Source organism: Tachypleus tridentatus, chromosome 8, assembly GCF_004210375.1.
Source record: "Tachypleus tridentatus isolate NWPU-2018 chromosome 8, ASM421037v1, whole genome shotgun sequence".
NCBI lineage: Eukaryota > Metazoa > Arthropoda > Merostomata > Xiphosura > Limulidae > Tachypleus > Tachypleus tridentatus.
Window position 1 is genome coordinate 147,274,338 of NC_134832.1, and position 26,639 is coordinate 147,300,976.

Here is a 26,639-nt window from a genome sequence, read left to right on the forward strand (position 1 = left end):
GATACTGTAATATTCATACCACATCAAATGATTTGGAAACTGGATACTGTAATATTCATATCACATCAAATGAATTGGAAACTGGATACTGTAATATTCATATCACATCAAATGATTTGGAAACTGGATACTGTAATATTCATACCACATCAAATGATTTGGAAACTGGATACTGTAATATTCATATCACATCAAATGATTTGGAAACTGGATACTGTAATATTCATATCACATCAAATGATTTGGAAACTGGATACTGTAATATTCATATCACATCAAATGATTTGGAAACTGGATACTGTAATATTCATATCACATCAAATGATTTGGAAACTGGATACTGTAATATTCATACCACATCAAATGATTTGGAAACTGGATACTGTAATATTCATACCACATCAAATGATTTGGAAACTGGATACTGTAATATTCATATCACATCAAATGATTTGGAAACTGGATACTGTAATATTCATATCACATCAAATGATTTGGAAACTGGATACTGTAATATTCATATCACATCAAATGATTTGGAAACTGGATACTGTAATATTCATATCACATCAAATGATTTGGAAACTGGATACTGTAATATTCATATCACATCAAATGATTTGGAAACTGGATACTGTAATATTCATATCACATCAAATGATTTGGAAACTGGATACTGTAATATTCATATCACATCAAACTAATTTGAACAAAATCAAATAATCTCCAGCTTTTCACAACTGATCTCTGCCATAAGACAACTCTGGTTCAGAGAGAGATCCATTTCTAAACACAATCTTTTCCACATATGATATAATAACAATTTAGACTTCAGTGTAACAAAAATAACAACAATGAAAACTGCAAATTTCATTATTAGAAGGTTAGACTTGTGTAATGCTACAGTAACAACTTATGTCTACCTGAAGAATATCCAAAGCTCCTAGTTCAACCCAACGTCCTTTCTCTGGATTATATACCTGAGTACCTTTTATTATCACAGTGTGTGCTGGAAGATTCACTCCCCAGGCTAGTGTTGCTGTGGAAACTAATACTTGAATGTGACGGTCAGCAAACAGATCTTCCACCAGAGTACGGTCCACCCTGATGTGTTAAACAAAACACTGTTGTTACTGTTTTCATAATTATCATCAATGAATATATGATTGTAATAAACTGTTTACGAAAAGGCATCAAATAAAAGTAACAAATGTGATAAATAAATAACTAGTATAATCCTTTTTGAAATATTTTAAACACACACAGGTTAAACTGACGATTACCCATGAAGTTCGAAACACTGTTAAGTACTTTATTTTAATTAAAATTTTAATACCCATACTAGCCATATTTAGAATACATTTTTACTTCAGATGAGTTTCTGAATAATCTTCAGAATGTTTCATACAGTTATATTCAAAATTTGACTATTTTTTTCAGTTTGAACAATTTCAATATTTTAACCACTTTGTCCAATTTATTTTAGACACAATATATAAACAAGTCAAAGATCAATTGTACACATTCAATATTAAAAGTTCTTGTAGTGAGAAATTAATAAATTTTCTTAACCCATGACATAAGTCAGGCCCATATATACCACACTTTAAAGAAAATTTTCAAAACTATGTACTCCAATTTGTACATGTTATTAACTAATACAAAGAGCTAACTGAAAAGGTGTCAAGAGACATTGGATAATCTACACAAAATCTTAAAAATTATTAAACAGAATAATAATTTAAAGAAATTTTTCTAAATAATACCAAAATAACTTCTTAATATTGCACCAAAGAAAGGTAAGAATCATAAGAACTATTTCTAAATACCTCCCCCCCCCAGTACAAAATTTAAATTTTTATATGACAGTTATTGTGATTAGATTATGTAATACCTTAAACACAAATATCAATCCTATCATGATTTGGAATGAGTAAGTAATATAATTTTATTTGGCTAAACCAAAAAATGTAATTCTACAAACGATTCAGCTATACTGATTTTGTTAATTAATTAATAACCAAACATATGTTAACAATATCTCTAATTGTTTTTTTGTGATGAAGAAAAATAAATTTTAAAATATTTAAGTTTTAAGTAACAACAAACATATCAAACAACATACCTGGTCATTCCAGCATGATGAATGGCAAAACCATATGGCAATAGATCTTTCAACTCCAAGTTCTTGAAAAATAAAATGAAAGAAAACATCTAAATAAAGCTACATCACTTCACATGCTTCACAAGTACAACGTATACAAAGAATGATGAACAGTTTTTGTTAGGTATTACCACCAGGTGACACTGTGCTCACCTTAACCTGTTCTGCCTCTGTCCGAAGCACCTCTGTCGATGCTGATCCTTCACGTAAAAAGTGACCTAAGGTATCCTTCTCTAAACACATGTCCCTAACAGCCCGAGCAGTCTTTCCAGTTTCTTTCCGTGAATGAACAAAAACCAACACCTATATAAAAAAAACAAACAATGAAGATATTGTCAAAAATCAGCATCAGCCAACTTTAAAAGCAAATTAAAATATCAAATCATGTGCTTTTTAATTTCACAGTTTAATGTAAGCAAACAAGTTACTGTTCAACTTTATAACTATTCTTGAAACCTGATATTGATAAAAAAAACAACAACAGGTAAAACAATTTGATTCTTAACTGAGGATGCAAGTATCACTTGATAAAAAACAAACAAATCGGTAAACAGTTTCATTACCATCTCAGGATACAACTATCACTTGAACAATGTATAAGAAATATCTTGAAAGATAAAACTAAATATAAATCTATAATCACAAAACAAACCCCTCATGTTAGTAGATTAAAGTTGAAAAAACAAAGAATATAAAAATAATTGGGTTTCATGAGTACAAGAATGTTACAGCTTTCACCATAAAACATTAAGAAACTCTGCAGTTTACATTCACTTTTACCATGACTTTTTGTTTTTTTCAGTAGTGATAAAAATATAACATGCATACAAAACAAATCAAACCTGATTTTTTCCAGCATGTTCCATTACTTTTTCATACAATATTTCATTCATAACCTGGAATCGTTTGATAGCTTTCTTTTCCGTGATTCCTATGTATTGTTGTTCCAGTGGAACAGGGCGAAAACTGTTGTCAAAATAATAAAGTCCACTGGTAGGTTCAACTCTGAGAAAAGTCGCAACGTCTTTGTAGTTAGGCAAAGTAGCACTAAGCCCAACTAACCTCACTTCTTCTTGAGTCATTTCAATGTTACGAATAGTTCTGTGTAAAAATTTAACAAAAACAGTTACAAAAATCACTTGAAAGCTAAACAAAATAATAACTTAAGTTTCAGAAAGTTACAGAGCAAATACTGAGATTTTAAGTATTATTATTATTGCTGAAAATAAATACCAGCATTTTTTAAAAGTGTATTGAGTAATGTAACTAAGTTATACATGTTTTCAAACATTACATGAAAATAAACATTTAGAGAACAATGCGTACAGTTTTACAACACGAACAATGAAACTGTTCATTATTTTCTCCACTACATCAAAACCAACTAAACTTGTATTCATAATGTAACCTTGGTTCTTACAGCTTATGTAAAAATGTACAATTCACTTAGTAATTAAAAAACAAATATCTAGTTACAAAATAAATGAGTTAGAACAAAGTTAAAATGAAATATTGATTGATTGATTTAGTGTTTTATGGCACAAAGCAGCTAGGCTATCTGCACCAAACGTCCAGTAAAAATAAATTAAATGTAGTAAAATGCATTAAAGGGAATGAAGGTAAAACAAAACATTGAAAAACAGAAAAAGTATAAAACCAATGTTGACACCTAGTCTACAATGTTAAGAGAGAAAGCAGAGTAAGAGAAGTTGTAAAGAACTTTCTCTAGCATAATGGTAATGATCATAACCTGCCAGGAAGACTAACAGGTAAGTTCAAGAACCACCGTCAGTCACCTGAAGTTGGCCTTTCCAGTCCTGGTGTCGCGTTATTTAATGTTCTGGCCATTTTACAATGTCAAATTGAATTAGAGAGGTTGAGACTCTGGAAAGGGAACCACAATTAAAAAGGTGTAATAAATAAATATCAAACACTTAAATGAGGTTAAAAAGATTAATGGCCTTTAAAAAACTAAAAACTTTATCAAGGTGGACAGTGTCACCATCACCAATAACACTGTCCAATGTTACAGACAAACCCTGAGACAGAACATGTTTAAAATAGTGCTATCGTTGTGAGTCATAAAGATGGCAGGAAAGTAAAATGTGGCTTACAGTGATTTGAGTGTTACACAAATTACACACTGGTGCATCAGTTCCAGATAAAAGAAAACAATGAGTTAAAAAACTGACCAATGCGTAGTCTAGTTAGAACAACTTCCTCCTTCCGAACCTTACGGAAGCTAGACGGCCAAAGCCCAATATAGGGTTTTATTTGAAAAAACTTGTTGTCACGTTGCTCACTCTAAATGAACTGCCAGCTGGCACAGAGCCAAGCCTCGAATACAGGACCATAGTCCATGTATGAAATAGGCACATTGGTGATAGTGCCAGAGCAGATAGATTTAGCTGCCATGTCTGCAAGCGCATTCCCTCAAATACCAACGTGGCCTGGTATCCAGAAAAACTGGATAGAAGTAGATGTTAATGAGAAATGGGCCAGTCAGTTTTGAATACCAGTGAGAACAGGGTGTGAACCAACGTGAAGTGATTCCAAGGCCAGCAGAGAACTAAGGGAGTCAGTATAAATAGTGCAGTCGGAGTACTGCTCAGCTTCAATATGATCCAGGGCAAGAGATATGGCATACAGTTCAGCAGTGAACACAGAAGCTGGAGAGGGGATTCTGCGTGCAACCACTGAACTGCAACAAACCATGGCAGAGACCACAGAGTCACCTGATTTGGAACCATCCATATAAATTGGAATAGAAAGGTTGTTCGAAAGATGTTCAGTAAATAAAAGATGGTACTTCCAATCGGGAGTATCTGCCTTTTTCAAATGACATTTGGGGGCTGTAATAAGCCATGGGGGGAAGGGCTGACCAATGGATTCTGCAATGTTTTCCAAAGACAGACCCAATTCATCCAATTGCACCTGGATGCAAAGGCCAAAAGAAGCAATGGCAGATCGTCTGTTTTGAAAAAGTAAGGCCCACTGAGGAAGGAAAACACATCCCCAAGTGGGATGCTTTAGTAAGGAGTGAAGTTTAGAAGAATACAGTAAAAACAGTTGCAAACGGCGAAGGTGCAGAGAAGGTTCGCAAGATTCCACGTACAAGCTCTGAACTGGGGAGATGCAGAAAGCCCCAGTGCAGAGTTGAAGTCCTTGATGATGAATGGGGTCCAGCATCTTTAAGGCCAAGGGTCTGGCAGAGCCATAGACCATTGATCCAAAGTCGAGTTTTGAATGAATAAGAGCACGACATATCTTTAACATAGAACATCGATCCGCTCCCAAACTGGCAGCAGAGAGGATACGGAGGATGTTCAGTGCTCTTGTACATTTGACCCATAGCTGCTTTAAGTGTGGTATAAAGGTCAGCTTACATCAAAGATAAGCCCCAAAAACTTGGTCTCAGGGACCACTGGCAGCAAAACTTTACTGATACGGAGTTCAGGATCAGGGTGGATACCCCGTTGGCGGCAAAAGTGCATGCAAATAGTTTTAGAGAGAAAATTAAAGCCGTTCGCCATAGTCCACTTCAGTACATTGAGGGCATTGAGCACAAACTACAAACTGCCCTCAATGTGTGTGACTGAAGTGAACTATGATGGAGTTGTTCAGTGCTTTAATTTATCTTCTCTAAAACCGCTTGACATGCACTTTTGCCGCCCAATTTCCTGTACAAAAGAACGAGAAAGTGTCGAACCCACACGAACTTGGAAACTCCTGTCCATTAAATATTTTTTAAATAAACATGGGTAAATGGCCACGTAACCCATTATAGGTGGAGGTCTCGCAATATGCCATACCTCCATGTTGTGTCATAAGCTTTCTCAATGTCAAAGAATATTGAAACAAGATGTTGGCGTTTGAGAAAGGCTTTTCTGATTGATGTTTCGAGTCGAATTAGGTGGTCCGTGGTGGAATGCTGTTGTCGGAACCCACACTGGGTGGGCGAGAGGAGGTTGTTTGATTTGAGGAACCAAACAAGACGAGCATTAACCATCCTCTCTAAGGTCTTACGGAGACAGCTTGTCAAAGCAATTGGATGGTAGTGTGAAGGAATCTTGGGATCTTTCCCAGGTTTAGAGATAGGTAAGATAATAGCCTGGTGCCAGGCAGCAGGAAACACATTCTCCTGCCAGATCCAGTTAAAAACAATTAAAAGAATATTAAGAGAAGCAGGAGATAGATGGCACAGAATGTCATAGTGTACATCATCTGGTCCAACAGATGTACTGCCAGACCAATGAAGGGCCATTTTCAGTTCCACCAGTGTAAAGGGACAATTATAGTAAAAAAGACAGTCAGTTCGAAAGGAAAGAGGTGAACGCTCTGCCCAAGTCTTGATGGTCAAGAAGGTGGAGGAACAAGCAGAAGTGCTAAATACCCAGCAAAAGCTTTCACCTAGAGTACTGGCGATGCTCCAGACATCAGCTACCCCTTGGCCATTAGAGAGTAAGATGGAGAGGAGGACAGAATTGTAGTGCCCACTGACCTTTCGAATCCTATCCCATATGACGTTGGAACTAGTGGTAGAAGATATGCTAGTTGTGAACTTAATCCAAGATTCCTTCTGGGTTTGACGTCTTACCCACCTAGCATGTGCACAGGCCCATTGGAAAGTGATGCGGTTCGAAAGTGTGGGATATCTACAGAAAGTATCCCAGGACTGTTTTTGAGCCTTCCGTGCCAAGTGGCAAGCAGGATTCCACCACGGACGAGGATATCGTGGAAAACGTGTCGAAGTTTCAGGAATACACTGAGCAGTTGCTTGTATAATGCAGTCAGTTACTGCTGCCACACAGTCGTCTATTGATGGCTGATTCATGATGGCAGGATCAAGTTCTGAGAGAGCAGTGAAAGTGGACCAGTCTGCCTGATACAGCTTCCACCGGGACACACGGGTAGGGTGGCATCAACCACGGCCAGTCTCTCTCAAAAGTATAGGAGAATGATCACTGCCTAGTGGATTATTGTCAACCCTCCATGAAAAATGGGAAAATAATGAAGGGGAGCAAACCGAGAGATCAATAGCGGTAAAGGACTGACTAGGTATGTGAAAATAAGTGGAAGAACCAGTGTTGAAAAGAGAAAGCTTGTGATCAGAGAGCATACGCTCTACAGAGCGACCCCTCCTATCAATAACAGCACTTCCCCAGAGGAGATGATGTCCATTAAAGTCCCCCAGGATTAGAAATGAAGACGGCAACTGTTCAATGAGAGCACCAAGGTCTGATTGATCATATGTCTCTCCAGGGGACAGGTACAGAGAACAGTGATGGTATGACCCAAGGAAACACGGATGGCTATGGCCTCCAAGGGTGTGTTGAGTGACAAAGACAGGGTGGGCACATGCTGATCAACCAATAGTGCCACCCCTCCATGTACTCGGTCCATCACACAGCCTGTCATTTCTGTACAGAGAAAACTGCCGAATGGTGACTGTATCAGCAGGTTTTAGAAATGTTTCTTGTAAAAACTTGTAAACTCGACAGTTCTATTGTATCAAGGTGGCCATTTTTAATGATGGGTGGGCAAAGCAGCTGGAGAACCCTTCTGTTTACGACCACGTCTTTTTTCCTTACTGTCGTTATTCGGAGGAGGTCTATCGACCTCCATGGATCCTGCCCTGGGTCGATTGGGCAGATCTTTGTTATTGGAAGGGGATTCCAGTGACTGAAGACGCGAACAAATGATTGTTTTGCATCATGGGGTTGGAGAAAAAGATGTATCAGAAGAAATGCCTGTATTTGAAACCAAAGGATGTGGAACTTGAGGTTTGTTGGAATGTATGGGAGGAACAGAGATGGGTGTGGAAGTCGATTCATCAACCTTTTTAACCATGGAGGTCAAAAGGCTTTTCATTTGTTTTGAAAACGATTCTCTTGGAGGTACAGAAAGATCTGTCTGCTCTCCCACTGTAGTTGTGGAACAAAGTGCAGCAGCATATGTCTGAGATGGAGTGGCGGACAGCAATTTCCGAGCCTCAGGATAACTAATGTTATGGGTCGTTTTCAAACGCTGTACCTCTTTTTCCTCCAACAATTTTGGTCAAGAACGAAAGTAGGAAGGGTGGGAACCATTGCAGTTGACTCAATGTGGGTCCGTGTGACACTCATAGGCATCGTGGTCCTTGCCACCACAACGAGCACATGCCAAGGAACCACGACATGGCGTCTTTGAGTGGCCGAACCTCTGACATTGGAAACATCGAAGAGGGTTTGAATGTACGGCCTTACCCTGCAAATTAGATAACCTGCCTTGATGGTGGCAGGTGCACGTGGTGATTTAAATGTCAAAACGAGGATATCTGTCGGCAGTATAACTCAGTCTTTGCAAGTGGAGATGCGCCTCACTGCAGAAACTCCTTGAGTGGAGAGACCAGCGAGAATCTCCGACTCAGGGACGTTCTTCAAATCCCTCTCAACAATAACTCCTTGTGATGAATTCAAGGTAGCATGAGGGGTAACCTCAATAAATACATCCCCAATTGCCTTTGAATTCAAGAGGAGTCACTGTGATGGGATGTGGATGTTTCAACCAATGTTTCCAGATCGAAGTTTCTTTACTGACTTTGGAGAGCCAGCAAGTCCCTCTAGTCCCTTCTGAATAAAAAAGGGGGACATTTGCCCTAAAGTTTTTCTGAAATGGAATGTAATATAAGAAAATGGGGTACAAGTGTTACAGATGTTGAAGATTGCTGCTCAGAGTCTTCAAGACATGGTCGTTTACCTATTGACTGTTTTTTCACTATTTTATTTAAATTTTTTGTTGGAAGATCCATAGGAAAAAAGGAAAATTTCGGTACTCACTGACCCCACCCACCATGGAACCCTACGAGGGGACGCACTACAATGTCATGCAAGGACATTGCAGCAATGCCAGGATTTCATGAGCACAAAACCCAAACACCAGCAAACACAATATCCACAACACCCGTTGAGAACTTCCAATACTGGTACTTGGTTGACTCTAGCCCAAGTGGACCAGCCGACTGACCCAAGGGGGGCCACCCAAAGGCTGCCTGTCTACAGGAATTCAAAGCCAAAGTGGTGTGTTATGGTTGGACCCCTCAACCACCAGGATACTCTCCTCCTCTTCACGGGTCGCCACGCACGGCAAACATGTGGGTGGATGTCTATATCCCAGAGGAGGTAAACTGAAAGAACAGAACCTTCCCTGGGAGGTCCCCTCGCCACATACAGGAATCCACACTGAGGGGTAAAAATGAAATATATGCAAGCAAATGCTTTGCCAGAACTGAGTAAATCAGCAGAAAATAAATTTTAAAAAGTTCTTGTAGTATAAACAGGTTTTTATTATAAAGGCTTTGGCAGAATAAAAATGGTTAAAGATCACAATGTTCTGAGAATAATTCTAAACATCCAATTTAATCTTTTAAGGTAGGACATCCTATGATTTCATACAACACTGATTTATTTGCAAAAAATTATTTCACTGACAACAGAAAACTTGTGCACAACTCAAGTTCTCTGACATCATATAAAAACCAAATTTAAATGAAATTTCTTGTTTTACAAATAAAGTTTGCTGTAAGAACACACCACACTTATTTAATATAACTGCATCTTATACAAACTTTCTTTTCCTAACTAATAAATTATAATGATTTTTACTCTATGTGAAATGATGCAACAGACAGTACACATTTCCAACTTGGTTTTTGTGCGACTGAAGAGAATACACGACTCTCTACAAGGTTCCCCATTCTTTACCAAAGCTACAGACTTCACAATGGAACATCAACGAGCTAATAATAAAATACTGGCAGAAGAGATAAAAGCAAACAACTTTCAACTTTGCTATTACTTACAATGCATAAAAATTACTTAATAATTTTTTCACTTTAAACCAACATGACAGATACTGTGACTATGGTTACAACGGATAAGTGAAACAAAGATAGAAAACTTATGATTACTGTTCACGTTCATAGTTTTATCATGTTCTATGTTTACAGATGTAACACAGTGATATTTCTGGTTTCACTACAACTCTTACTTCTATTACATGTGATAATACTGTTCATTTTATGATTTAGTATATCCTCTACACACACAGTCAGAATCACCGGTTTATGATGTATGCCAGTCTAATGTCACTCAAATACATGAGCTACATCAGTCACTTCATATGGCTCACTCATGTTCTTTCCTTGTTTATTTCAAAAGAACAATGGCAGGAACAAGTTATTTCATTACTTTCCTCTACTAACAGTTTTTAAAAATACACTGTACAACACATATTCTGATAATATCTATAATAATCTATATTTATATGTAAATTCTGATCAGATTTATAAGATGTTTACGTGTACTGAAGTTAGAGAATACCAAAGCAACTGAAACAAGTTTCAATTCATTATTCTTCAAACTGATTACTCTAAGTTATGACTAAACTGTCACATGAATAAGCAATTACTCAAAATACTAGCATAATGCTCGTTGGATATTAAGCAAAAATCTACATAATGGGTGAGTACAGGAATGCTTCATGATTTAATTCACGGTTTGATTACCACTGCCACTAATCTTACTTTCTCTGTTCTATTATTATTATTAAAAAGCAACATTGGATGTAGATATCTGCCATTGTCACTGGAAAAACAAGGCATTAAGCTCGTAGCACCTACCACAAACTCTCATAAATATTTAATATAGTGAAAATGTAGTTTTTTTACATTGTGTTATTTTCTAATTTATACTTATGTAACTGCATTTTTAATACTTTATGTAACAGAGGGAAAAACTAACATTTTTTTTCTGAAAAGTTAATAATCTTATTGTTTAATGTTGTTTAAGTAGGTGCAAATTTAGGGAAATGTTGTAATAATTCACTTTTTAAGCCTGTAGGTAAAACAAGTCATTTTACTGTTGATGTTTTAGGAGCTTGGAAGATAAAACCTGACAGCTTTATGTAAAAAATTTGTTGTTTGAAAACTAGTTTTAGTACAGTAGTCTTAGAGAAATTCTAAAAAAAAAAAACACAGAACATTATTAAACATATTAAGATTTTGTTCAGCTTATGGTACATTTCCACATACAACAGTTTATGATAAACAAAACCTACACTTAAATTATTGTACCTTAAGACAGGATTTCCTTTAGCTTTTCATATATTTTCACAACAAATTTGTAATGCCAATTTCCTGTGGTGTGTGTGTTTTGTTATAATAGAGCCACATGGTGCTATCTGCTGTGTCCACTGAGGGGAATCGCATCCCTGATTTTAGCATTGTAAATCTGAAGACTTACTGCTATCTTAATGAGGGGGGTGGGGGACTTTTCCTATAGTAATTCTAAATACTTATATTACTATAGCTTAAAAATATTTTTAAATTGGCATTTTGTAACACTGACATTTATTCAGTGCAATCCATGAAAAAAAAAGGTTATTTCCATTCCTGCACAACTGGAAAGAGACTTACAGATAAACTAAACAACCTAATTGTTCATTTTTTCAAAGAATGTTTCCACCCACACAGAGAGCAAAAAATAGATTATCACACATTAATAAAATAAACATGCAAGTTTAAGAATTTTTTTTGTAATTTTTATAAATGTGCATTTTCTTTTGTGAAAATACTTTTTGTGTCAAATTACATTTCTTTGAAAGCCACAGAGACTTACTTCAATGAGTAAAACAAATAAGTTTGTACAGTTCAGACACAGGTTGAATGTGAAGACACTTTACTGCACATTTAACCCAGTAATAAATGTAATGTTTGGAAAAGACAACTTCATCAAGTTTAAGTGGTTTACCTAAACACAGGAAAACCTAAACAGTACAAAGCAAAGAAAGTCACATGACTGGAGATTAAGGGTTAATAATGGTACCTCATTGATGTTGTGTTATTTGTTTATAAGTATGATGCTTTGCCTTTTAACAGATAGACTATGGTTTTATTTTGTTGAAACATTTGTAGACAAGTTTTGCTTATATTATGTTAACTAAAATTGTCATCAAATCACACAAGAATACTCTTTAGCAAGTTAAGAAATTTCAAAATATAGTGACAACCTAAATATTTATTCAATTCAAACAATGCTACAGATAAAATGCCTGACTACATCCTTATTTACAACTGTAACTGTCATGTTAAAAACATTATTACCATTATAATGAAAGTTACACATTTAGTTGATTTATAGAAGCTCTAAGTGTGGTTACTGCATGCTTGAAATATAAACAGTGGGGATCACATGGTAGTACTTAGCCAAAAGACAGTGTAGAAAAAGACACAAAATTTGTGAATTTTTTTTGACAATTCAAGAGAAGTTATAAAATTCAACATAAAAAAATAAAAAATTATATACTGTTACTAGAATACTGTAGTAGATAAAGTTAATATCAGTAGCAAAATACATTTTCCAAAATCAATTAATGAGTCCATCAATTGTTCAATTACCAAATACCACTAATCATCACCCAGCTATAATCAAAACTACACATTGATACGTGTGTATTTCTGAAGTAACTTGTAGAATTTTATATCTCCACAAATAAATACTTTTCTTCTTACCTGGCCACTAATGCTTCTAATACAGGACCTCTTTCATCATGCAGCAAATGAACCTCGTCCTGAGAAGTATGTTAACACTTAGTTTAATGAAACTGAAAAAAAACTATGCTGATAAATACATGCATATAATTTTAACAAAAATTCCTTCCAAATTCAGAATACTAACAAAAAATATTACAACAAATTTTGCATTACACTTGCTTCTAAAATATTGTAATTCTGTAATGTTCAGTTAATGTAGCAGAAACTTCAAAATGAGTAAAACTATCAAAATGGAATGTGAAGTTATTAACTTATTCTTATGTTCTAAACAAGCCATATAATCCACAGTATAAAACAAAGCATTCATATCAATTCAGTCCAGTTTTGTTATCAATGCACATATTCAGTTAAACTGCTAATGAAGAACCCAACAGATTAAACACCTTTGTCAGCACTACAGGTACTAGCTGAGGTACCTGTACCCTGGACGGAAGTTATGTAAATTTGTTATTAATTAAAGATAATCTGAGGGCAGGAAAAGTTGTTTCCTTTATGTATAATTAAAAAAAACCCATAAAAACAGCAAAACACAAAATGTAAAACTATAAATTTGAATGTATCTTTTCAGAGACCCAACACACCTTCATGCCAAATATGGTAAAGAAACATTAACAGGGCCAAAGTAGTGGTAAAAAACCTGCAAAAACACTCGCAAAATCCACAAAATGCAAACTGAAAATTTGTGTGCATTTCCCCATGGGTCTAATGAACCTCCATACCAATTTTGGTGAAGATTCCCCCCACACCCTGCAAAGTATTTACATGGACATACAACAGATAGCACTATTACCAATATAGATTGCAGGATGTATTCATGATGTCATAACTGCACCCTGAGAATGGAGAAAAATAAAGTTTGCTGTGATAAGAAACATAGGTGAAATGGAAAAATCACGACTCCTATTGCAAACCTACATGACAGGAAACACAGGTGAAACGGGAAAATCTTAACTCCCATTGCAAACCTACATGATATGAAACAGGAAAATGACTCCTATTGCAAACCTACATTCACACAGGATAAACATTGTTGCATAATACAAGTTTTGAGTATCATTCAAACAAGAGTTCCATTATAATATGATCATTGCACTTCACACTTTTACTCAAATAAGAGAGAAACTTACAAAGATCATTAGCCGAACAAGCTGTGTGTATGTTCTCTCTCCTCCTTTACGTGTTATGATGTCCCACTTTTCTGGTGTACATACTAACACCTGGGTGGCATTTATCTGCTCCCTGTTTAACTGGTGGTCTCCGGTCAATTCTGACACCACAATGTTGTATGCACTTAATCTCTACAAAATGAAGAAAAAATAAATTTATTTAAACACAAAAAGAACTGATTTGCTATACTTAAGACATTTTCATGGAATTTATAAGCTTATATTACATTTAGTTTCATTAAATCGAACCTTATCCTATTTAGAGAAACAAGTTCCAAAGTCTCATCAAAATAAAAATGTTTTTATTGGTCACCTACCTTCATTAAACTTAAAATTACACTAAGTAGTAGCAGCACTATAATAATGAGAGGCCTAGTCACATACATCTAATAGAACAGATGTATCCAACAGTTTTCCATAATCACAAAAACTACGAAGAAAGTGTTAATATTTTTGCCAAATGGCAAAAAACGTTTTTTTATAGATATAAATGGGTAGGAAAATACAGAAACGTTTCAGTTATTTATTGATTGAATTAATTAGGTTGAAAAATAAAAAGTAGCACAAGCACCAATTTGCCACAGGTCAATAGCTGTTTCACCACGTGATAAGTGGTGTCAATGTTGGATACTGTGGTATAATAACATCCAGAAGAACCATGAACAGATGCAGTTTAGATGGTATTACCAATTTCTAAATTGATAAAATAGCTGTTTCACCACATGATAAGTGGTGTCAATGTTGGATACTGTGGTTCTATAACATCAAGAACCATGAACAGATGCATGAAGGTATTACCAATTTCTAAATATTTTTATAACTATTAATTTTTAATGGTTTAAGCCATTCCACATTTGAATAAAATCAAGACCACTTATGTTAAAATAGTAACAAAATATTTGCTGTACAAAATAACCACAGCTTGTTTAAACTAGTTAAACAGTTACAGATAAAGCAAGTTTTAAAGGTTATTATTATGAAAGGAAACAGTTTATCATATTATGAGCTTGTTCATGGAAGAAATAGAAAATCATAAATAAGGTTTTAATACTACTGACAAATATTCTTTTATGAATTTGTACTCAACCTTAAAAATCATTGTTTTTGTTGGTCTAGCCTAAAGTGTGAAACCTAATACTATCATTATATTTTTCACCCTTATTCTATAATATAAAAGTTTAAGTATAAGAGTTGATTCTACATTATCACAAAAAGTTAAACATTATAAGTTATATTGCAACAAGCTCAACCCAAGGAAGAGAAAAAGTGATCCATTACAGTAAAAGATATTTCAAGTCTTCTCATGATAAAACTACAGACAAAATATTACCTTGTTAAAATTTCCAACCATCTCTTGCACCAAAGATCTCATTGGAGCAATGTAGATAATTTTGAATTCGTCAACATTTATGGTCGAATCAGCATTAACATGCTTTCCTATTTCTCTCATCATACACAGCAAGGCAACATTTGTTTTACCTGCACCCTGCAAAGAACATCACACAGTTTAGCCAAATATATAATAAACTATATTAAATTTATGTAAAACACCTCTTTTCTTCTGAGAACAAAAAACTATTTTTATAACTTAAACTTAATTCTATAAAATACATGTTAATATCTAATATTAACAAGATAAATAAAAATTGGAAATATAACACTTGCAGATATGGATTGTAAACAAAAAGTAAAGAAACAAAATACTGTAGACAATATTTATACAAACTGAACACCCTTATTCAGGCTTTTACCTAGAATTAGATTCAGTGGTGTCAAAACAGGGATTTGTAGTTTGAATGAATGATGCCTACAGTATCTCCAGCCACGTTTCTTTACTTTTTTTTTTATAAACTCCATTTTTAACTTAACAATTTTTTTAATGCTCAACTATGAATAAATGGTTACTTAATATGGTAGCTAACTTCTTGTAGATAACTGACACGATTCATAATGATTTACCATAGCTACTGACTGTTTGATCACAATAGTTTCAGATGTAAAATATTAAGCTGCAGCTGGAGATAAGTCTGAGAATAAACTGATAAGTTTGTAAAAAAGCTAACTTCAGAGGGGGATAATGACAAAAGAATTGCAATGTTTTTTTTTGGTTTACATAAAACAAAAGAAACAAATAAACTTTTCAATAACCCCATGACCATTGCACTGCCCTAAAGTATTTAGGTGGCATGAGAAAAAAACAAAACAAAAACAAACTACAAATGGGCCATCTTGAGTGGATCATCTTTTCCTTGCAAGCCTCATGTGTGCTACTTTGTGTGCATTTAATTATGTGTACAGCCTTAGCAGTCAATCATAAAGATTTTAAGTGTTGTTTGAACTAAGTTGTTACTGTTTGAGTTGCTTTTTACCCAAATCTTCTGTTATGGTTTTGTAAAATTCCTTGTGGTTCCTACTAAAAACCATGGTTCATGACATATTTAAGTTGCAAATACAAGTAATAAAAAGTGAGGTGTGCCAGTATTATATCAAACTAAATTATATGTTGCTATTAAGTATAGAATACTTACAGTTGGAGCACAAAGAATAATATTTTCATCACTTTCCATTGCTGTCTTGTAAAGTCTGCTTTGAATTCTGTTTAAACTCTTATAACCTTCAAATGCTGACTGAGCATATTTTGGTAGACGATCAATTTGGACTAGTGACTGGATAAAAACCAACAAATATTCAATCTAAATTATAAATATGAAATATAATTTAAGTTAAACATTAGCCATTTAAAAAATAAAAAGCAAGAAGTTTTTATTTAAATGACAAGTTTCTTTATAAATCTTCAGATACTGAAATTATGTAACACCAGCTTCAATAGTCATGTGTTGACTAAATACTACTGATATTTAAAAATGTAAGATGAAAATAACTCATAATGCAACAAAATTATAAAACACAGATAACCGTGTTAGTTAACTGCTGCTATCTTGGCCTCATTTTTGGCCAATTAGTACAAAACATCTTATAAGAACATGTTTAGATCATCATTCATATACAGAAGATATCAAACTCAAGATAAAACCAACAGCTGTCAAATTTCACTAATATGATCAACAGTGTTTGACCAATAACATAGAAGCTATACACAACTCTAATAAACATACTAAGCTGCTACTATTACTACACTGCTCTCTCTCACTAACGCATTAACCCTACTATTACAAGTTGGGTGGATTCCACCCAACTTGCTCCCACAAAAGTATCCATGTGAGTAAGCATACTACAATTTTTTTGATAATGTAAACATCAGTTTACAAAATTTTGCAGGCTATTGGTAAACATTATAAAGCTTCCATACACAAAATATCAGGTTTTGAATTAAGATCATTTTTAATGAAAGATTTTCTCATAAAATGTTTACATTCAGAATGTTAACTATACAACATGTAATCTTTAAGATTAAAAATACTTTTGTGTGTTAGAAAAATTTAAAATTCCACAAGTAAAATCTTTATAACCTCCAAAAAAATTACTGGATTTTTTTAAAGAAAAACATAATTTTTATCCATTATTTTGATTATGAAATAGAAATCTTTATGTATAAATCTAACTAATCTCATAACCACCATATGAAAGTAGAAAATAGAGATTATGATTTGTTTTAGAATGATTGTAACTTATACAAGTATATATATGTTTATTCTAAATACCTTAAATGTAATCACATAACACACTTAGATACATAGTTACTTTTATTATAATTACCATTCAACCACTGCTGGCTAACATCACAGAAGTTACAATAACATGGCACATATGCACTCGCCTTACTATATCCAAGAATATTGACCTTTAGAAGGTGACCTATCTTGATTATGTTTTAGTGGACTAGTAAAAGTATTTTATAAATTACAGTCACATTACATTTCAGTTATAATACACTACCATATATATTACTATTTATAAAAAGTTAAAACTTTTTTTAAAACATAAAACATTAAATAAGTACAAACACTTATTTCTTTTAGTTAAGACAACCTTTGTACTAATTTGCTGCCTGCCACAGATTGCTAAGCCTTTTAAATTTTGCTTGAGGAAGTGAAACAAAATGTTTTTTAGGTTTTAAGAATAACATTTGAAATAACCAAATAATCATAACTATATCAATACCACAGAATTATAACAAATATGTATTTGAGTCAAGTATGCTCAACATTTCATATTTGTTTAAAGACTCCACCAACTTTCTTGAAGTTTTGTTTTGGAAGAAGAAAATTATGTGGCAACATTATAAAAATGCTGATAAAGCTATTAAAGAGATTCTGAGCATTTGATTGGTTATTCATAGTAAGTGTATAAATGGGAGCATTTTCAAAAAATAAAGAGGTCAGAAGGGCCATTGTGTTTGATTCAGTGCTTGAACAATACCTCGGCAAACAGAAAAGACAGGCTGCCATTATTTTACATTTTAGATGGCCATATCGGTAATTTAAGTTCCTTATTTGTACAAAAACTACAGACTTTATGTTTTGACATCACAAACATTTAATATGAACCAGTGCTAAATTTCACATACCATGTGACAAAAATTAATTTTTTTTTAATATTTACTTTTGAATTCAGAAATTAACAAATGTATAAAACTAAAATTTGAATTAAAATCAACAATTTGATACAAAATTTGTAAAAATAAATTCATAAAAGCCATTCAATTAAATTCCGAGTGGAAGTCAACAAATATGATGACATGGCCTTTGACCTGTAACCATAAGAAGACCTGTCTCAAAAAGGTTAATCTGCTACTATTACTTTAGCTGGAAAACTGAATCATTATAATTGACTACCTTTAATGATTACATTGATTAATGTTGCATAATCAGAATAAACAATTGAAATAAGAGTCTCCAGTTATTACAGATTCTAATTATTCCAAGAATCAATTTATTGGCATTAGAATTAAATTGAATGTTACAAAAATAACTAACAAATCAAAATTAATGGGTTCTGATCATTATTGTTATTATTTTTTCAATCATTACAACTATTCAAATAATCACAATATTCCATCATACTTGTTAAGAAAAAAACCACATGGTGATGGTGGGAGGCTCTGTGATTTGATGGTCTTTAGTAGAATTTCCAATGTCATTAACTCTCTCATCATGAACTGGGTCAATCTGGTCAACCATATGACCTCTTCCTACTTAGTTTTTATAGATTTGACACTACTAATTTTCAATACAGTGTATTTGTCGTCACAAAATTTGGCAGTCTGTTGGTTAATATTACAAGTCTTTCACATACAAAAAAGCATATTTTTAATGAAGTATTTTTAATAAACTAAAGATTTCTCCATGAATATACTACATGCAGTTATTTTCATATTGACTAAAAATACTTTTCCTCATCTTAAATTTCCTTTCTGTGATCCCCCAAATCTCCTAAATACATAATAAATAGTTCTTTTCAGTAATATTTTGTATTTCATTTGTTACTTTCTCTATCCTATCTCTTTATGAGACCAGTCAGTTTGACCATCAGAAAAGAAATATAAATTACCTTTTCTTCTAAAATAACTTCAAATTGTAGCATGATACTGTTCGTTTACGCTGTGTTTAACCTTGTAACAATACACTTATTTATAACTATTTTTCTGTTTTATTACCCTCTGAATCATGTCTAATTATTATGAATGCCATTACATGCTACACATTACTAAGGGAATGCACAGCTTATGTTATGCTATGGAATTACATTATCCATGAGCTGCTACAAGCTGTTTGCATGTGTATACCTTGTGGAACATTTTCACTATATTATTTATTTTACCTAATTTAATCTTAATTAACCTGAAAAGATCCTTAATTTTTTACACTTTAGTTACTTTTATAATAATAAATAAGAAATAAAAATGAAAATTAAAAAATAAAGTACTTATCCAATCTCCAACATTTAATAATGTTGAAAAACCTTCTCCATTTTTAATACTAATGGTTGTATTGCACTAAATAATTTTTTATTTAATTACATAATGCAGCAATTTTTGCACACTAATTATAGCATTATTTCAACAATCTTAATTCAAAATATCTTAGAATAAATATTTTTGTTATTTCTTGACATTTATGAAGCAAAATTCATATTTTAATTTCCATACAGTTGAATATTTTACCTGTAAGCAAAAAAAAAACTTATACTTAAATCTAAAAGAATTTTTCTGTTCTTTCCAAAGAATATTTTTGCTAACAATCTATTAACACTTGAAAATATTAACTTTGTAATAAAATGGTTTGATCATTTACAAATGAAACACAGCTGAAAAGAAAGTTTAAATATGACTGTAGATTTTACTCTTTAGTTTCTGAACTGTGAAAAGATTTGTGTTACATGTCTGAGAACTCTAAAAACATTTTCTTTAATGAAAAGATATTAGATAAGTTGAGAAATGGTAAACTTATACAGTTAAGATATGGCTTGAATTGGTAACAAAAGAAGTTTATTATAAGTTAAAAAAAACATACACGTACAATGTTTGATGAATATTTTATCATAACCAGGTACAAGTAAGCTTACTCACACAGAAGAATACACATATACTAAGAAAGAGGTGCAACTATAAATTGTTTTAATCTTAACTCTATGGCTGATGATTTCTAACATATTTTAAAAGGTAACATCACTCTTTTAATATTTTGTTTCAAAAGTAAAACTAGTGGATGAAATCGTTTAAAATTGCACTAGACACTCCTAAACGTTTCAGATTTCAGAAAAATATTTTTTACTTTATTTATTATTTCTATTAAAAAATTTGTTAATGTAACTATCTGTAACTGAACTTTGAATAGTTCACCTGCAAGTTGAATTTTCTATGAAGTACAATACTATTTATTATCTTAGTTTTCACATTTAACTTGTATAATCTCTAGAAACTTCTAAATTAACATCAGAAATTTGTATAAGGTAAACGTTTACAATTTATCTCCCATGCACTCTACTATATCTTTAACTTTACCCATTAATACCAACATTCAGTATAACAAAATGTTTAAATTAAAATGGTAATATGTACATACCTTTGTAGAGGTGTTTTAAAACTTGTTTTTATAATTTCACATTTTTATCTTCACACTTAATTTATTCTTAATTTTCCTTTTCAATTCAATGTTTTTTTTTTATTATTTGTGACAGTATATCAACTGATATCCTTAGGGATTTATTATAACAATTATATGACAACTATTATTTTCATTTCACTAAAGTTCAGCACATGCAAATGACACCATCTATTTTGTCACTTTTACATTCCAGGAAGCATGTTAACCTATAAAAATCATTAAACTTTTCAAAACACAAATAATACATAATTAACAAAAAAAACATCTAAATGCTATTTATTCATCTAAGTATTACATATTTTGGTAAAAAAACAAACTCCAAAGTGGTCAAGAATAGAACAATACTAACAGCAGTTACACCTAATTTGATCCAGAAACTGCATCCAAATTTAAAATTAAGTATTGGCACAATATAAAGTGAGCTCTTTCTGACGACCATACATACTTCTGTCAATTACATGTATACCAGAGATCTCAAGGCAAAATATAAAAGGTGGGTGTAGCACCCATCATGGTTTGTAAAATATATTTCTCTTTCCCAGTGAAGACAAGAGTGAGACCTTAAATCTTACAGGTTAAAAGGACTTGTAGACCAACATTGGTGTCTACATATCATCTACAATGCCAGCTATGTTGTGGCTACAACCAAACACTTAAGGTCTAGATTTATCATATCCCATGAATCACATAACAGTTTTAACTTTTTTTTTTTTAAATGTAATGCAGTACATATGCAGAAATGAATTTAAAAATGGAACTGGAAGTTATAAGGTAAAAGAAGGTATTTTGATGATGTTTGGCTTAAAGTAGGCAATTGTTTTTTTTTTTTTAATAGATATACTAAGGTTGTAACCAGATAAAATGTTTGTAGACATAAGTTTCTTTACTATGTTCAAATAAAATACAACTATCACCTAATAAGATTGGCTGATTTTACTGCCAACTGAGTATGCTACGTCTCAGAAATATTTTGATAACTCAAATATTATTTGAATATTATTTTATGCATATTTAATTCAAACTGGTTACCTAGCTCTTTAATTATTTCTAATTGCAATTGTGATATGTTTTAAAGGAAAATATTGTTACCCTCACAAGTGATATTAAAACTTGTTTTCAACATTCAATTATCAATTTACAGATAATCAGTTGGGGAATTACTGCATAATTAACAAACAAACACAAAGGTGAGTACATAGCAATATTTAATTAATATGTTAATTTACCAGCTAAGTATGAATGGTCCAGATTATCCTTAAAATCATCTGTGGCAAAATACACAAGCAGTGATCTTCAGAAGAGGCATATCATATAAAATAGAGGGTAATTTTAAAATAACTTTGAAAAGTAGTGTTGAAATATTGTGCCTCTCTGTCCAAAATTGACAGATGGTGTATCCCCACCATAACATGGGTCTTACTTCTCAGTCACCTCAAAAACCCAGGGTACATTTTATAGCACATATTAAAGGAGAGCCTTTTAATCTATGCAGTGTCTCTAATTAAAAACAGCCATTCCTTGTAAACTTATTTTGCATGACTATTTAAGTGTAAAATTTGCTTTAAACAAGGTTTTTCACTTTGGTTGAATGTTGATTTAAACACCAAATGGTTTTTACCATTAAAACTTGAGTACTGAGAATGATTGAATCAGCAATGAAAATTTCATGCCCATTTTAAAAACAAATCTTACCTACTGTAAAAACCATAACTTGTATTATAATAATAATAAAATGTGTGGTAACGTGACTAACTGAAGTTTAAACACAAGACTGTGTTACCCAGCCATTCACATTCAGGTGAAATCAACATAAAATTTACGTGCAACTTGTCCACAATAGAAAGTGTGGTGACTAGAATAGTATTATTAGTCAACCACAAAAGCTAACTTTTCCTAATGTCTTCAGTCCTCTTATTTGGATTGTACCAGCATTTCTCATGTACAAAGTCCAAAAGATGTTGTGGTATTTCAAAATTTTAAGTTCATAGTTATGGAATTTACAGATGATTTTGGATGGAGATTGGAGTCAACATTGTGTTTAGTGTGGACATGGATAAATGTAGAGTGAACTGTGATGCCATTATGAGTAAGGGTATTTTCCAGGGCACTAGTCATGCGACATGAATGTTAAAATAGTCATCATGATATTCCAGGCATGAACTACAATATATATAGTTCAGTGGGATGGACACTTAACACTGAATAAAATAAAGACTTCCTTATGATAAAGATACATTTAAGCATACTATTGTGTGTCCTTACACTACACTTAGAACTGATGACTTCAGCACAGGTTTGGTCACACTTAAGAAATTTACAGCAAGATCAACTTTTCAGTATGGTATATGCAATTTAATACAATGTGTGAATCAAAAAATATTAATACTAAGCTCTTGTAACACTTACATATGCAGACAATGTCTCTAGGTTTAAAGCGTCTTTTTATATACAGTGCAATACTTTTTTTTTTTTTATCTTTTACCCTTGTAAAATTGCAAGAAAGATACAGACCTCGTGTCAGTATAGTTCACAGCATGGTATACTTGTGCAACTCTTATTTAAACTGCATGAAATGCAAAGAAATAGCCAGTTAAAAACCATTGATCCCTGTAAAATAAACATGCAGATACAAAATCTATATGTTTTAGCTTCTACAGGGTGCCCAAGGTATTTGTGTGGCAAATGTTGACCCTCTACAATGAGAAAACTTAAAATGGTTTCTATGCTTATTATACCAAAGCAGATGACCTTTACGATTCGAGATTATTGGTCAAGAAATAAAGACTGATATACAAGCGTACTTGTTGGAAAGAATAAATAAATAAATATGACACAAACCTCCCTCCCTATGGAAGGGGTGGACAATGAACTAATAAAACCAAGAATAGGTTTGAAATTTATTATCAACAAAGAAGAAGAAATGTGTACCTCATTTGTATCAAATGGTTTTGGCTTCAAAGCAGGAACATGAATTTCTTCATAACCTTTTCTCTGTTTCCTGAAAGAACCATCAGGCAGCTGACATCTTTTGTTTGCCATGAAATGGCTCCCTTGAGAGAAGGCCATATCCTCCAGGTCTAACTGCTTGCACTGGGCAATCTAACCAATCAGAAATCAGTAAATTTACCATCTAGCTCTTATAATGCACCAAAAGTAACTATTTCAGATCAAATAGTTAAGTGTTCAATAATAAAACAAACAAAAAATTTAACCATAAATAATGACAAAGGACAAAAATATTTCTTTTACCAATTTATAGACTTAGTATTTAGACATCACATATCTAATCTTAACCAGTGCTGCACTAAACGTACCATGTGACTCACAAAAATCAATGTGATTTTTCAGTATTTACTTTTAAATTAAAAAATTAACTAATGTAGAATGCTAAAACTTGAATTAGAATCTACTTATTGATATAAAATTCATAAAATAGTTCTTTAAATTTCTGAATGCAAGTAAATAAATGACATTATCCAACCTTTGATCTGTGACCTATTGTGATGAGGTTAAATTACAAGTTATTGAACACTGCTTGATTTTAAGAACATAAAATCATCATTATAAGTCTGACTCCACATATTCATGAACAAATCTTTGGTAATAATAGTTACTCTGATAGAAAGACACAAGGTTGCTGTTTGAATGTTGTTGCTGTCACAAACAAATATCATCTGTGTAAGTAGTCCCTAATGTTTTGTTGATACTGTAATAAATCATTTTCATTCATTGAAAACTATGCAAATTTAAATTCTGATACTAATATTCATTAAAACACAAACACACTAACAGTATTGTGGATGTGTTTTATACTAGTTGGGTACCAGGTGTTTAATAACAAAAACAAAAATATTCTGGACAAATTATTTTATTGTAAACGTTTTTGAAGTAGTGTGTGTGTGTGTGTACAGGTATAGAAAATAATTGAAGTAATAACAGCCATAAGCATATTAATATTACTGTTACAGTAAGACTGGAAAATTAAAGTTTTTGTTAATGACTTGGAGCAAACAGACAAAACAGGTAAAATCTTTGATTTTATCATAATAATTCTACGATCACTGAAATGATAATTTCACCTGCATTATACTGTCTTCATCCACATCCATAAGTTCCAGGTCAGCATCCATTCTGGCCTGCCTAGCTTGCACTCGTCTCTCCCTTTCCTCCTGAAAATGTAAACATGTTATTTTGATACTAAGCACTCTTAACATCATGAAACCCTTTCAGATGATTAATTTTGTACTTAAAAACATTTAAAATATAAAACTTCAATGTCAAATTTTAATAACACTTTCAGAAGTTTTTATCTTGTAACATTCTCAATGTAACTCACACAACAATAAAAAGACAAATGCCAACAATAATTACCAGGGGTATTTAAATTATACTACCTGGCAAAAAACAACAATGTAAACATAAGATTGTATGAAATGGATGTAAATGCTTCAGTTAAATTAGAATTGAAACCACATCTATATGTCCACACAACAATACTTTTCCTCCCATTATTGTACAGGATGACAAAATTACTGGTAGCCACCTGTGGTAAGCATGAGGGAGGTAATAAAAAAATTAAAACCTAAACAGTTTAATTTTTTTTAACAACTGAAATAAAAGAATTATGCTTTTATCCACTCAAGTATTTTTCATTTTTAGGATTGTAGCAACACGTGTCCTGACACATGTAAGATATTGAATACATAATAGTTATGATTAATGTGCAAATATTATAGTTAGTAACTTATAATAATGTAAATACCAAGGTACATTTCAGAAAGGTGTGCTATTTTGAACTGCGTTTTCAATGTAGTTTTCATTGGAAACTCATACTCTGGCGTCTGGGTTTCGTTTGGGCTGAGCCGATGGTTAGTCGTGACGCAGAGCGCACACCATGGTCAGTGGATCGGTAATCATAAGTTTAAGGTGTTCGAGGCAGGAATCGCCACTCGAACAAAGCAAACCCACAGCCTGGATATTGAATGGTCATAGTAGCACCAAAACAAAATGTCTAAATTTCAGTTGACCTTCACAGAAAGGCTGGTTTCTTCATAAGTTCACATTATTCATACAGGTGAAACTGTGATTGTGATATTGTTCCAAGAACCTGTCACAATAATGTAACTACTACATTACATTAAATTAGGCACTTCTAAATAGCCCAATGACAATTTCAAAATTCATTCATGAATTGTTTAGAAATATTATTTGGTCACTTAACATATAAGGTTATTATCTATTCATAAATATAACATTAATTGGATTGTAAGTCACAATTTTAAGTGTATGCCACAATCATCAGTAGAATTTTGGATGGCTGATACACAATGCAAAATGATCTCACAGAGGACACAACACTGGCTAAATGCTTCATAGTTTTGACCTATACACAATACACTTATACATGAATGCTGTGTTTTACTTTTCAATAAAAGATAAATGAAATTAATGAAGACGTTGAGTTCTACAGATCTATGTCTCTTTGATGTTAATTGTTAAGCAACAACAACAATTGTGTTTTCCATATTTTATGAATGTATGTAGGTAACAATATTGGGGGGCTAAGGGGGGTTTGGCTTATTTTTGGGGGGCGTGATGATGCGTGATCTGACTTTTTGTTGAATATATATACTATTACAAGTAAATACATT

The 26,639-nt window shown here is 32.8% G+C and overlaps 1 protein-coding gene across 2 annotated transcripts in view; it reads right to left on the reverse strand.

Annotated features, from left to right (window-relative positions):
* The window catches only part of Brr2 (U5 small nuclear ribonucleoprotein l(3)72Ab), an 84,797-nt gene that overhangs the window by 43,112 nt on the left and 15,046 nt on the right, over positions 1-26,639 (reverse strand). For both annotated transcript variants that reach the window (XM_076452060.1, XM_076452059.1), the window contains exons 10-19: positions 25,068-25,157; positions 23,917-24,087; positions 16,450-16,587; positions 15,252-15,407; positions 13,883-14,053; positions 12,714-12,772; positions 3,007-3,265; positions 2,318-2,467; positions 2,126-2,187; positions 924-1,104 (exon numbers count right to left, since the gene is read on the reverse strand). In XM_076452060.1, coding sequence (XP_076308175.1) covers positions 924-1,104; positions 2,126-2,187; positions 2,318-2,467; positions 3,007-3,265; positions 12,714-12,772; positions 13,883-14,053; positions 15,252-15,407; positions 16,450-16,587; positions 23,917-24,087; positions 25,068-25,157 — 1,437 coding nt within the window. The remainder of the gene's footprint in view (positions 1-923; positions 1,105-2,125; positions 2,188-2,317; positions 2,468-3,006; positions 3,266-12,713; positions 12,773-13,882; positions 14,054-15,251; positions 15,408-16,449; positions 16,588-23,916; positions 24,088-25,067; positions 25,158-26,639) is intronic.